The sequence below is a fragment of the Sinohyriopsis cumingii genome, chromosome 7, assembly GCF_028554795.1.
Source record: "Sinohyriopsis cumingii isolate HCF-2022 chromosome 7, ASM2855479v2, whole genome shotgun sequence".
In the NCBI taxonomy this organism is placed as follows: Eukaryota; Metazoa; Mollusca; class Bivalvia; order Unionida; family Unionidae; genus Sinohyriopsis; species Sinohyriopsis cumingii.
Window position 1 is genome coordinate 17,016,628 of NC_142967.1, and position 15,267 is coordinate 17,031,894.

General features: G+C 36.3%; 1 protein-coding gene across 5 annotated transcripts in view; it reads left to right on the top strand.

Moving 5' to 3' along the window:
- LOC149794783 (armadillo-like helical domain-containing protein 3) overlaps positions 1-15,267 on the top strand; it is a 144,631-nt gene that overhangs the window by 91,083 nt on the left and 38,281 nt on the right. For all 5 annotated transcript variants that reach the window (XM_089964432.1, XM_089964433.1, XM_089964436.1 and 2 more), the window contains exons 17-18: positions 5,064-5,122; positions 14,461-14,526. In XM_089964432.1, the coding sequence (XP_089820558.1) occupies positions 5,064-5,122; positions 14,461-14,526 (125 nt within the window). The remainder of the gene's footprint in view (positions 1-5,063; positions 5,123-14,460; positions 14,527-15,267) is intronic.

Consider the following 15,267-nt stretch of genomic DNA (forward strand, 5'->3'; position numbering starts at 1 on the left):
AGAAGAACTCAGCTGCTGTGTGAGTCCCGAAACTCGTTAACAAGATTGTTGAGCCAATTTTTTGTAAACTTTGGCCTTGACTAGATAATGATATAAAATTAACCTTACATGTACTTTAGCCAACACAGAAACAGACATTGGTAAAGATAATCAGATTATTAATGTTGGTTCTAGATACAAAATAAAATGCAGCTGCTTGTGAGGAGTAAAGTTTTCATTTTTGCACTAATATACTAGCCGCCAGTTGCGTTACAGGGGTGGCCTTTCTTGAGGGGTATTTTTTTAACACAAACTCATCAGTGCCTAGGGATACTGGCTGTAAAAAGCAGGTGGCTGCTGGTCAGAGGGGGAGCCATACGTGAAGTGGACTACGAATGCTTTGACACAATTGAAACAAAAGTGACATTAGCTCACAAGCTTCATTATATATACACAAAAGAAATGTATGATTGCTTTTGTCAAAACAAGCATTATTAAACCAAAAATGAGATGAAATGCTGCCAACATTGAAGGAAGCTGAAGTATAATTACAAAACATCAGTGACTGTATTTCTTGAAAACAGGTCTATCTGCTCACTTGTAGGCATTTCAAGGTGTTTATGAAACAGTGGCTACTAATATTTAGCCCCTAATCTCTGTCTTCCTGGTTATTTACCAGTCTCTGCAAAACATTATATTTTTCTTATAAAAATTTCATGCGGTTGAAACTTTTAATCACTCGCTAAATATGCTAAAATGTTATGCTTGCTAATAATTTATGATTTATACATACATGTGAATAGAAGGGTTGTTCAGAGGTGAAAGTTGTCTCCCATCACTCATTTAAATCTGCATACTTAAAGTTATTATTCCAAAATTTTATTTTTCATACTTTGCATCCAGCATGGTATATTTAAGACTTTAATGTTTTATTTTTTTCCAGAGTTTATCATGGTATAAATTATCAGTTGCCAACTCACACAGCCAATAATGCCTAAAGGGCATTATGAAAGATGGCAGCTGACAGGTTGTACAAAATAAACTCAGAAAAAAATCAACAACACTTAAAATTGCAATACTTTAATATTTTACTAAATATTTTATTTTTGATTGCTTTTTGAAAAGTGTTTCATATCAGTTTTAGAGCCTTATTTAAGCATATGATTTCTTTTGATGGCTTCTACAATGTAGATATTTTTTGAAAAGGGAATTCTCTATCATTAACATAATAGCTATGTCAGCACCAACAAACATTTTCACCAAACTTAGATGATATGAGGTATTGAACATTCCACAGATGGCTCTTAATATTTATTCTGAGTAGAAGCTCAGTATTCAAAGAAAAGGATGTGTTTTTGATCCTTTCATAGACATGTTCAATGTGACTTGGCATATTCATTATTGTTTTGACTTGTGAGAAACCAGTTTTCATTTCTTTCAATCAATTTTCATGTTCATTAACATGTTAGGCAATATACAGGGGCTACTTACAAATGAAATTAAGAATATCAGTAAATGGTTATAGTAAACTGGGTCCAAGAGTCAAACAAAGTAAGACATCTATCAGGTTTGGCATTCTAAATTGTAGGACTGTTACTCCACTTATTATAATCTTAGTCTTTGAACCCAACCCCCCTCCTGCCAATCTCTATATCCAATTATATATAGCTTTAATTTCATTTGCAACCAGTCACAATGAAAGACCAATACAGTGTGACCCTGCTATAACACAGTAGTTGGGAGCCACAGAACCTGACTGTGTTATAGACCGAACCATGTTATAAGCAACCAGATCATTTAGCTGAAGTAGATTTTGCATGTACCCCCAAAAATTTGTAGGGGAGGTAGGTAATAAATGTGGGTGGTAAAATATGTGCTTCATTGGCACAGTTACCATTTTAAATCGATGCATAATAAATGAGAAATACACCTGTAGTGAAAACAGAGAAGGCATATATAATATTTTACTTTATTTAGAGAACCGTTGATTGGTACATATGCATGTATACTGTTTATATATACATGTTTAGTGTATAGCATAAATAGAGTATCAACACCATGTACTCACCCACGAATCTCATCATATACATTGAATCCACACTACACGTAATTCCATTGAAAATATGCACACACAGATTTAAATATTCAGTAATTTTGTCACAGGTCATATTGGTCTGAATTCAGTGGAAAAATATAGCACAGTCACGTAACGGATGATGAAGCGCATTTACTTTTCAGTACATCCCAAGTCGGTAAAAGTTAGTTTGCGTTTTAAGCAGCTGTTGGTAGCGTTCATAAGCATAAACTTTTTCCCTGCAAAAAGAAAACTTTCACAGCACCGTAAAAATGAAGAAAATCCATCAGATTCCATCACTTTTATTTAAGTTTATTACTGACTTCTTTTGAAGAAAGGTTCTTTGTTTTTATTAAGATTCTAGTTGGCTTTCTTTGATGAAAGGTGCATGCGTTATTGAAGTTACTGCTAAAGGACAGCTTTGGAGAACCAAACAAATGCCCATTTCTTATTGTGGTGTCAACATCAAATAATTGTATTGCATGATTGAGACTGATTTTTTTTTTTTTCCATTTGCTTAGTACATTTTTATAACAATCAGTGCTTCAAAGGTAATCTGTTTTCTTTGAAATTTCAGCAAACTATTTTATCTGGGTACATTTTTAAAAAAGGATTTGGCCATCAAAACAAGTAAGATGTTTTTTTTTTGTTTTTTTACATTTCTGGTGCTACCTTCCATGTATGCATCAGAAATGTAACAAAGGGTCAATGGACAATAAAGATACAGGTGTTCTGGTCTGATGACAGGGATTACTAAAGAAAATGTGAGTGTTCTGAAGGATTTAATTCTGAGTGAAAAAAAGAGGAATTTTACTTGCCATCCACATACAAATGTCAGTCAAAGTAAATATATTAATTGCTAGCAAGTGGTATTGCCACATCCGATTGATCTCTGTTACCAGAAATGTCAACAACAACAAAACGGCAATCTCACAACATACAGTACTCATGCTAGATGTCAAGATAAGCGGATTATGATATGACAATGCACTGTTAAGATAGTTTGTCAATGTAGACAAAGAATATGTTTATGTAACAATAGATAAATTTCAGTGCATTTTACTTCAGATTTGTGGCTTCCTTTCATGGGGCCTCTGAATTTCTCCACTTCAAACCAATGATTATATATACAAGTTTAAATAGCCAAAAATGTCGCGAATAAAACAAATCAGCAGATGGTATATTTTGTCACCAATAAGGAAAAACAAATCGCAGTTTGCGACATTGGCGAAGCCCTACGTAATCCATGAATAAACTTTTTACACATTATTTTTCGTACTTCTAAGAAGAAAAAACTACTTTTTCATGAAAGAGAAAAATACATATAAAATATCAATAGCCACGCCATTTTCATCCTGTATTATTCATACACGATCTCTTCCCCAAAATGATAATAAACTTTTTACATTTTTTTTCATACTTTTAAAAAAGAATTTTTATTTTCCATGTACGAGATAAATACATGTTTCTAAAATTTCGGGAGCCACACCATGATTGTGTTATATCTGAATTTGTGTTAAGATGGAGCATGTCATAGTGGGGTTACACTGTTTCTAGTGTACATACAACATTATATTTCTCTGACTTTAGATCCAATCTAGTCGGTGAAAGAATGAATTATTTTCAGAAAAAATACATGTTATTTGATTCTGTCAAAATCAATTTATTCAATTATCAGAATACAATATAAACCCACCAAGATTTTTATTTCATTTTAAGGACATGCTTTTGTGTGTATGTCCTCCATTTCAGTGTTTACATTAGTTACATTGCACATGACTCTATTTTTAGAAGTTGGTATAAAGTAGTTTTCCATCAATTTTGTACAGAACTAAATGCAGCTTGGCCTGATCACATGGTTATGTTTGACCAATGGAAATCTTTTCTACAATTACCACCTAATGCAATTGCAGTTATGTAGGGTTAAGACTTCCAGTGACCATGTGACTGTGCTGGCTCAGGTGACCATGACACTTTAAATGCTAATTTGACAATAACCTAAATGTAATCATAGGCTTAGATTATTTTGTAGTATCAGAAAGGACTAAAGACATTAATGGATTGTGGTTGAATTACTAAAGACTTCAGGTAGCATAAAACAGTTGACATTGAAGTTTGTCAAGATTCATTATGCCATGTGTGATCAGAAGTGATTCAGAAAGGATTAAAATCATTAATGGATTATTGTTGAATTAGACATTACTAAAGAACTCAAATAGTTCAGTTTGCCTTTCAGTATTTCAAGTTTGTTGGGATGTCTAAATTTGCATTATTTCCCAATGGTAAAAAACACCAAAATCTAAACAAGTAATATATCATACAAAATTTAAGAATGGATGGAAACAGGAATTTCATTGGTTGGAATCAGTGTAAAGGGATATGAATATGCCTTTTGCCATTCTTACAAAGTCAGTTTTAAGAAGTTCCCATATTTGACCCAGATAGAATCCATCTTAGGAATATCTGGCAGCCAGCCAGTCAACAACCTGAATCTATGCACTGGCAGGAAACAATTTCATTTCTTGATGGACTTGGCAGAGGACATTTTCTGTTCTAGGAAATTTCAGCCACACTCGAGAGGAAACCTGGATCCAGTAATGATACATCTCTTTAGTGTTGACATCAACAGTCATGAGGACTGCCATAATATAATCCAGGCAATGATCAGCAAAGAAAGATGAAACATGCTTGCAATACATATAAGGATAGTATAAGAAGCAATTACCGGACTGGTGTGAGATTATGTACACATATTTTGATATGAAAAAATAAATTTTTTTTATTGAGTTGTGATTTTTGCCCATATGCATGCTAAAAATAAGGTTGATGATAATCCTTATTATTTGAAGTCAGACTCATGCCCAGATTTTGAAAATCTCTGATCTGTCTTACACTGACCTATCTGTCTTACACTGACCTATCTGTCTTACACTGACCTATATGTCTTACACTGACCTATGATGACCATAACTTTCATGACCTACACTTTTAAATAATAATTTCATTTCAGATGAAACAAGATACAACAATGCCAAACTCTGCCTTGTCATTTTAAACTGCATAGCTGAGGTAAGACAAGTTCTATGACAGTTTCCTTTTCCTTTATCTTCTTGGATTTAGATATATACTGTAACTGTGATTTCTTTAATTTATATAAAGCCCAGTTGTAATGAAGTACATACACTGCCCTATATATCTTTCTTTACTCTTTGTGAAATTTGCACAGACAACACGTACAGGAACATTTTAATTTAAGAAGGGAATAGCAGTATTTGTTACCATAAACAAAGCAAGATAGGAATTCATTTTTCATGTTACGGGATGAAATACAGCAAATAAACAATTTTTAGAAAAATCGGGAATAAATTATCATTTAAAAATGTTTCACCTTTTACAAACATGGTTCATGAAAATTTATTGAAGTAGAATTATTTTTATATTAAACTTGCCATTAAATAGCCTTATGTCATATTTCCAAAAATAGCTATATTGATTCTTTTATTGTTCTTTCCAAAAGCATTAAATTTTGAAGTGTTATTTAATTAAACTTTTGGCATAAAATCCTAGATGTGAAAATTATGATGTTATAAATTATTTGCAAGCCAGTCATTTTTACAAAATCATATGACAAAGTTGCATAGAGGTACAGTTCAGTAAATCAGTCTACTTATATGTGTCAATACATATTCTTGTTTGGGAAAAGATTTACAGAACAGAAGTTTATTACCGGTACATATAATTTACCTTGAAAAGATGAAATAGTAATGACCCATTTTATACATGGCATTTTCATGGAGCATTTTATGCTATGACCATGTTCATGCATCTGTCCCTCTGTCTGTTAAATTTTCCTTTTTCTGAGTGAAAACTTTAAGTTCTACTGCACATACATTTTCCAGCTGAGTGAAAACTTTAAGTTCTACTTAACGTACATTTTCCAGCTTTTATGGATAACTTACATCTGGGATAAGGAAGGAGCCTATTTATTTATGGGTAAAAATGTCAAAGGTCAAGGTCACTGAGTGAAAGAAAAATTTATTATGGGCAGAAATTCAGTTCTTGACCTTGACCTTCATAAAAGTTTTTAGATGACTTGCAAAATAGCTAAGGACTTTTTAGTCAAAAGATCAAATGTCAAGTCACTGTGACTGATAAAAAGAAACTGACTTTGATGCAATGACCTTAATTCTAAATCACAAACCTGGACTAAACTTTGTGGATGGCTTACACTAGGAATTAGTTAGAATATTACTGATTTTTGCCTCAAAGAATAATGGATTTTGCAGAATATCTTATTTTATAGTGATGTCATTGACCAACTTTGTGGATGGCTTGTACTAAAGTTAAATAGCAATTTGAGGTCATGGTCTGATAAGTCTGATGAAAATAATGGTTTCTGACTTAGTTCAAGACTGAATACCTTGATCAAAGAGATGGTGTATTGAGACCAATTCATCAGTAATCTCCAGAATCAGCCATGCCCTACTAACTCCTAGATCAGTGCTGTCCAACCTGCGGGCCACATGCGGCCCACGGGTTGATTTTAAATGGCCCGCCAGAGCTCGAGCAGCTATATAGTCATTGCTTTTCAGCTTTCTGCTGCAGCCCTCGGCTTCAATAAAAACATTTTTCAGTGGCCCATGGTGTCAAAAAGATTGGACAGCACTGTCCTAGATAGATGACTTTTTAAGCTTAGTGAGTGTACAATATGTAATTCACAGTACTCCTGCATAATGGTTGTCTAATATGTATTTGACAGTACTATTGCTTAGTGGTTGTCTAATATGTATTTGACAGTACTATTGCTTAGTGGTTGTCTAATATGTATTTGACAGTACTATTGCTTAATGGTTGTCTAATGTGTAATTGATTACTCCTGCTTAGTGGGTGTATATGTAACTGACAGTACTCCTGCTTAGTGGGTGTACAATATGTAATTCACAGTACTCCTGTTTGGTAGGAGTGGTAGTGAAATGGAGAAATAGGTTGAAAATACTATTTTTGTTCCTGGGAAAATATTGTTTTGCCCTGCATAATTTGGTAAGTTTTAAGAGTACATCTATTATTAACACTGATTTCACCAAAACTTCTACATGCAAGCTATTCAGCAAAGACAATTTTTAAGACAGGGAAATCTAGAAAGCTTCCTTTTGGGCGACAAAGGTAGCCTAGGGCAGATTCATATATGGTAGGTCAAGAGGTGCAGTTTTTATTGACGAGACATCATCTCTGTGTTTCTCTTTTGTCACAGGTTTAATGTCTTATGTACAAAGGGACAATTCTAGTGCACAGACATTTGCATTTGCTGGTTTTGAGATTAAATTTTGGCTTTGCTGGTTTTGAGATTAAATTTTGGCTTTGCTGGTTTTGAGATTAAATTTTGGCTTTGCAGGTTTTGAGATTAAATTTTGGCTCACATGGTGCATGAGTAGAGTGGCTGCCATTCTTTCTCCTAGCTCTGCTTTGGTTTGGTTATGGAGATTTTCATAGTGAGTAATATTGTAAAAAACTGGTCCATTAAATGTCTACTTGCCTCTTCAGTAAAGTAACATCGGATATGTTCTGTTTACATCTTATATATGAAGCTTAGAGGTTTTCTATGGGGTTGAGAATCACGAGTTTTAGAAGGTTTTTTTTTTTAGCACTACTGGTCAGAGACCAGGAATGTTTATGGGATTGCCTGTTGTCTATTGTCGTCCATCTGATACCTATTGTCCAGCATTCATGTGTCCATTTGTACTTATTTGTGGTCACTACTCCTTATAATGATTAGAAAGATTGCCATCAAACTTGACACACATCTTCATTCCAAGGTCAGGTTGCTTCTAAATGAAAATGGTACTGATCATACATACAGTATGGTGACCACAGCAGCCATTTTGAAAATTTACATGGGCGGGTTTACACTAACAGACATATTATGCAGTATAATGCAACCCTCTTGGAAATCATTATTACTACTTCTCCAGTGTGTAGGTGGTCATATCAACATGGCGGTTTCACTAAAAGACTTCTTATGGTGTCTAGTTGGTCCTAAATTAAAATGTTGTCCATCTGATTTCCAATATGGCAACCATGGAAACCATCTTCACAGAAAACCTTATCACTATTCTTCCTAAACAAAAATTCATTGAGATGGGGTTTTCACCAGAAGACTTCTTATGATGTCTGGTTGGACATAGATAACAATGGTTCTGTTTGGATATCTAATATGGCTACCACAGCAGTTGTCTTGAAAATCTCTCCATTACTCCTCTTGAATGGATGGTCATTTCAACATGGGAGTTTCACTTAAAGAATTGTTATGATATCTTGTTGATACTTAATGAAATTGGTGCTGATCTGACATCAATATGGTAACAATGAGAGCCATCTTAAAAATCTTGCTATTGCTACTCGTCCTGAATGGAAAATCATGGGGTTTTCACCAGAAGACTTCTCATAATGCCTAGTTGGTACTAAATGAAAATTGTGCTTATCTGTTATCCATTATGGTCACCATTGCAGCTGTCTTGAAAATCTTGTTTTTTCTATTCTTGAATAGAAAGTCATATCAACATAAGGCTTTCACCAGAAGAGTAATTACAATATTTAACTTGTCATCTAATCTTAAATATGGCTGCTACAATAAACATATCGAAAATCAAATCACTGAATGGATAGTCATATCAATATGGGCTTTCACCAAAAGTCTTCTTACGGTGTCCAGTTTATCCTAAGTGAAAATGGTACCAATCTTACATTCATTTGGCTACCTCAGTGGCTATTGTGAAAATCATATTGCTCAGGAATATAAGAGATGCTTTCAAGAGCAAATAACAAATGGTCTTATCTTGAATTCCTGGATATTCTTTTCGGAAATTAGAGTGTCAGTCCTTTCGAGGGACTCTTATTTACAATTAAGATGTGAGGTGGGTGGTATTTGACTAAAAAGAGGATAATTATAGAAGGATCAACATTGCCGTGCTAATCTTTTTACCGAGTTAAAAATGTATGGCTATATAGCCATGTGGTGTTTGTGACAATGCCTATCATAATTAAAATCAGAATGAGCTGTATTGTTTTAGAGGTGTCAGTTAATAATGGAATATAGTAGTACCATTGTACATAAGGAAGATCATAATAATCAGGTAAGTGAACAATACAAATTTCAATCATCCAGAAACCTCCCTCTGTTTCTCTCTGTCTCCAAAGGAAAAGGGGGAAAAAAGCTCATTAGTGTCGGTGACTGCAGTTTCCCAGTTAATCAGGAATAGCATACATGGATGCTATTAATATTTATGAAACTGAAAGTTACAAGCAAAAATGATTAAGCCAAGGTTAGATCTGGTTTCTTCTTATACTCCACATTGAGTTTTATATGGATAAAGGATAGAAAATATGGTACATGTTGATTGATTATGGGGTTTATTTTTATAGCAGGTGGTTTTAGAAGTGAGTGGGTACATCTTTGACCCCACCAAACTATATCTGTTACCAGTTTGGTTTTGACACAATATTTTTTTTTCTCCACCATATACAGTTATAAAATTTTTTGGATGGGTTGCACTTGGGGTAAGGAAGAACTATAACAGTTTTGGGTTCAAATACTTTAAGAGTTTTCCATAGTCTGCAGTTACCAAATTTTGTGTACAGTTTGCACATGGGGTAAGTAAGAATCCTATTAATTTCTGATTCAAAAGGTAAAGTTCATTTTGATTTAACAAAGAAGAATGTTTCTGTGCAGTGACTTGAGCACAGTTATGTAATTTTGTGGCTGGCATGCACATGGGGTAAGGAAGAACCCTATCGATGATGGCATGCACTTAGGGTAAGGAAGTACCCTATCAATGATAGTTAGCACTTGGGGTAAGGAAGAACCCTATTGATGATGGCATGCACTTAGGGTAAGGAAGTACCCTATCAATGATGGTTAGCACTTGGGGTAAGGAAGAACCCTATTGATGATGGCATGCACTTGGGGTAAGGAAGAACCCTATCAATGATGGCATGCACTTAGGGTAAGGAAGTACCCTATCAATGATGGTTAGCACTTGGGGTAAGGAAGAACCCTATTGATGATGGCATGCACTTGGGGTAAGGAAGAACCCTATCAATGATGGCATGTATTTGGGGTAAGGAAGAACCATATTGATGATGGCATGCACTTAGGGTAAGGAAGAACCCTATCAATGATGGCATGCACTTGGTAAGGAAGAACCCTATCAATGATGACATGCACTTGGGGTAAGGAAGAACCCTATCAATGATGGCATGCACTTGGGGTAAGGAAGAACCCTATCAACGATGGCATGTACTTGGGGTAAGGAAGAATCCTATCGATGATGGCATGCACTTAGGGTAAGGAAGAACCTTATCAGTGATGGCATGCACTTAGGGTAAGGAAGAACCCTATCAATGATGGCATGCACTTGGTAAGGAAGAACCCTACTAATGATGACATGCACTTGGGGTAAGGAAGTACCCTATCAATGATGGCATGCACTTAGGGTAAGGAAGAACCCTATCAATGATGGCATGCACTTGGTAAGGAAGAACCCTACTAATGATGACATGCACTTGGGGTAAGGAAGAACCCTATCAATGATGGCATGCACTTGGGGTAAGGAAGAACCCTATCAATGATGGCATGTACTTGGTAAGGAAGAACCCTATCGATGATGGTATGCACTTGGGGTAAGGAAGAACCCTGTCAATGATGACATGCACTTGGGGTAAGGAGGAAGAACCCTATCGATGATGGCATGTACTTGGGGTAAGGAAGAACGCTATCAATGATGACATGCACTTGGGGTAAGGAAGAACCCTATTGATGATGGCATGCACTTGGGGTAAGGAAGTACCCTATCGATGATGGTTAGCACTTGGAATAAGGAAGAACCCTATCGATGATGGTATGCACTTGGGGTAAGGAAGAACCCTATCAATGATGACATGCACTTGGGGTAAGGAAGTACCCTATCAATGATGGCATGCGCTTGGGGTAAGGAGGAAGAACCCTATCAATGATGGCATGCACTTGGTAAGGAAGAACCCTATCGATGATGGTATGCACTTGGGGTAAGAAAGAACCCTGTCAATGATGACATGCACTTGGGGTAAGGAAGTATGCTATCGATGATGGTTAGCACTTGGAGTAAGGAAGAACCCTATCAATGATGGCATGCACTTGGGGTAAGGAAGAACCGTATCAATGATGGTATGCACTTGGGGTAAGAAGGAAGAACCCAGGAAAACCCCGGAAAGAACCACCGACCCACGAGAAGGCTCTTGTTGCAATGGATATCATAATTAAACCCTATCAGTGATGGTATGCACTTGGTAAGGAAGAACCCTGTCGATGATGGTATGCACTTGGGGTAAGGATGGACCCTATCAATGATGGTATGCAGTTGGGGTAAGGAAGAACCCTATCAATGATGGCCATGTACTTGGGGTAAGGAAGTACCCTATCAATGATGCCCATGTACTTGGGCTAAGGAAGAACCCTGTCAATGATGGCCATGTACTTGCGGTAAGGAAGTACCCTATCGATGATGGTTAGCACTTGGAATAAGGAAGAACCCTATCGATGATGGTATGCACTTGGGGTAAGGAAGAACCCTATCAATGATGACATGCACTTGGGGTAAGGAAGAACCCTATCAATGATGGCATGTACTTGGGGTAAGGAAGTACCCTATCAATGATGCCCATGTACTTGGGCTAAGGAAGAACCCTGTCAATGATGGCCATGTACCTGCAGTAAGGAAGAACCCTTTCAGTGATGTCAAGCGCATGGGGTAAGAAAGAACCCTATCAATGATGGCATGCACTTGGGGTAAGGAGGAAGAACCCTATCAATGATGGCATGCACTTGGTAAGGAAGTACCCTATCGATGATGGTTAGCACTTGGAATAAGGAAGAACCCTATCGATGATGGTATGCACTTGGGGTAAGGAAGAACCCTATCAATGATGACATGCGCTTGGGGTAAGGAGGAAGAACCCTATCAATGATGGCATGCACTTGGTAAGGAAGAACCCTATCGATGATGGTATGCACTTGGGGTAAGAAAGAACCCTGTCAATGATGACATGCACTTGGGGTAAGGAAGTATGCTATCGATGATGGTTAGCACTTGGAGTAAGGAAGAACCCTATCAATGATGGTATGCACTTGGAGTAAGGAAGAACCCTATCAATGATGGTATGCACTTGGGGTAAGGAGGAAGAACCCTATCAGTGATGGTATGCACTTGGGGTAAGGAAGAACCCTATCGATGATGGTATGCACTTGGGCTAAGGATGGACCCTATCAATGATGGTATGCAGTTGGGGTAAGGAAGAACATTATCAATGATGGCCATGTACTTGGGGTAAGGAAGAACCCTATCAATGATGCCCATGTACTTGGGGTAAGGAAGAACCCTATCGATGATGTCAAGCACATGGGGTAAGAAAGAACCCTATTAATGATGGTATGCACTTGGGGTAAGGAAGAACCCTATCAATGATGCCCATGTACTTGGGGTAGGGAAGAACCCTAATGATGATGGCATGCACTTGGAGTAAGGAAGAACCTTATCACTGATGGCCATGTCCTTGGGGTAAGGAAGAATCCTATCAATGATGTCAAGCACATGGGGTAAGAAAGATCCTTATCAATGATGGCATGCACTTTGGGTAAGGAAGAACCCTATCGATGATGGTATGCACTTGGGGTAAGGAAAAACCTTATTGTTGATGGTATGCACTTATGGTAAGAAAGAACCCTATCAGTGATGGCATGCATATGGGGTAAGAAAGAACCCTATTGATGATGGCCATGCAGTTGGGGTAAGGAAGAACCCTATCGATTATGGTATGCACTTGGGGTAGGGAAGAACCCTATCGATGATGGCATGCAGTTGGGGTAAGGAAGAACCCTATCAATGATGGCCATGCAGTTAGGGTAAGGAAGAACCCTATCAGTGATGGCATGCACATGGGGTAAGGAAGAGCCCTGTGAATGATGGTATGCACTTGGGGTAAGGATGAACCCTATCAATGATGGGCTCATAAAAAGAAAAGTCAAGGTCACTCAGACTGAAAGAAGAGAAATGGTTTTTGCACAATAGCTGCAGTTCACCATCTACATTTAGCCAACTTTGTGGATGGCTTGTACTTGGTAAGGTAAACTCCTATGGATTTTGGAGTCAGAACGTCAAACATCAAGGTCACTATGACTGAAAATGGAAAACAAATGATTTATGTATATTAGATTTATATGTTGTTTGTCTACCAAAATTTGTGAATGACTTGCATTTGGGGTAAGGAAGAAGGCTTATGATTTTGAGATGAATGGTTAAACTCAGTTTAACTGACTGAAAGAAGAAAAATGGTTTCCACACAATGACATTGGGTCCACATCACAGACCTGACTCAAGGTTTGTGTATGGCTTGCACTTTGGGTAAAAATGGAGCCTTTCAATTTTGGGGTAAGAAGGTCAATAGCTAGAGTCACTCTGATTGAAGAAGAAAAAAAGAGTCTGCTCACAAATTTCATTTATCTGCATGGAGGACTGTTGAACACGGGGCAGGCATATAATGTGCCATTCATAGTACTCTTCACAGTTAGACACATTTTGAAAATCCATGGTTGTCCCTGGTAACCAGCCTTGACTACTGTTGCACAGCAGAATTTTTATGATTGCCCATTATATTGCTGCAATTGGCCTAAGATCGTGACTCACTGTCAATATGCAGCAATAGTTTGTGATTGGTTTAATTCTTAATAATTGTCATATTTTTTTAGCTAAAGTTAAACAGAACCGTGCTCTACAGCTTGTACTCATTTCATCCACTCACAAGTGGAAAAGTGTACCACTAGATCATAAGCATTAAGTTTGCCAGGTCAGAAGTGAAAGATACTGCTACCATATGTTGGTGTGTTGTCAAAAGATGAATATTCACAATTATTGTTTCTTTAATGGATGGCATAGAGGGGCTAGTAGTATGGTATTTAATTACTAATAATCAGATAATGAGTAGCCAACACATGGGATTAATGTTGCCTTTAGAAATCACCCAACTCTGCTATGGAATTTTTGGAGCTAATTCAGGCAGCTTGTTCTTAGCGCCCAGAGGGACAATTTGACATTTAAATATTTAAATGTTTATTGCTGGGAAAAAATGTAAATTCTATTTTAATTTTATTCATGTTTAAAAAAATATTATATGGTTGTTTGAGCGGGCCATCACATTGGGAGAAATGGTTGCCTGGCATTCATTTTTAGTTAACCTTAGCTCCAAGGCAATGGATTTTTCAATCCCTGTTAATGTTGCATAATAACACAAATATAGGGATGAATAATGCATAGAATTGAAATGGAAAGAAGTATATGAAAATCACTCAAGTAATTAATATTATTCTGTTTCATTGACAGGACCAATATGCCAATTCCTTGATGCATGATGTCAATATGAACTTCAGAGTTCCACTGCACAGAATGGTATGTTTGCCTTAAACTGCATTAATTTGCGTGAATGTAAAAATTTCCATTCTAAGTTATTAGTCATTATTACGGCATTATTTTGATTTTTGTACAAATGAAACCAAAGAAAAAAGAATAAAAACAAAACAATGACATAATTGTATCAGTTACTTGCATAGATTACAAACTAATTGGAGAACAAAACTGTCCCTTATTCAAATTAAGTGTTAAATAGAGAACTGTCCCACTGAGGATGACTTTCCAAAAGTGTTTGGAAGGAGGACATTGGCTGTAGGTTATCTTATTCAAAAGTTTGATTAATAGGCTTTTAAGTTCAGTAAAACCTATGTAATCTTATGGCATTGATATTAATAGTCCTTTAAGTTAAGTAAAACCTGTGTAATCTTTTAGCATTGATATTAATAGTCCTTTAAGTTCAGTAAAACCTGTGTAATCTTATAGCATAGATATTAATAGTCCTTTAAGTTCAGTAAAACCTGTGTAATCTTATAGCATAGATATTAATAGGCCTTTAAGTTCAGTAAAACCTGTGTAATCTTATAGCATTGATATTAATAGTCCTTTAAGTTCAGTAAAACCTGTGTAATCTTATAGCATTGATATTAATAGTCCTTTAAGTTCAGTAAAACCTGTGTAATCTTATAGCATTGATATTAATAGTCCTTTAAGTTCAGTAAAACCTGTGTAATCTTATAGCATTGATATTAATAGGCCTTAAAGTTCAGTAAAACCTGTGTA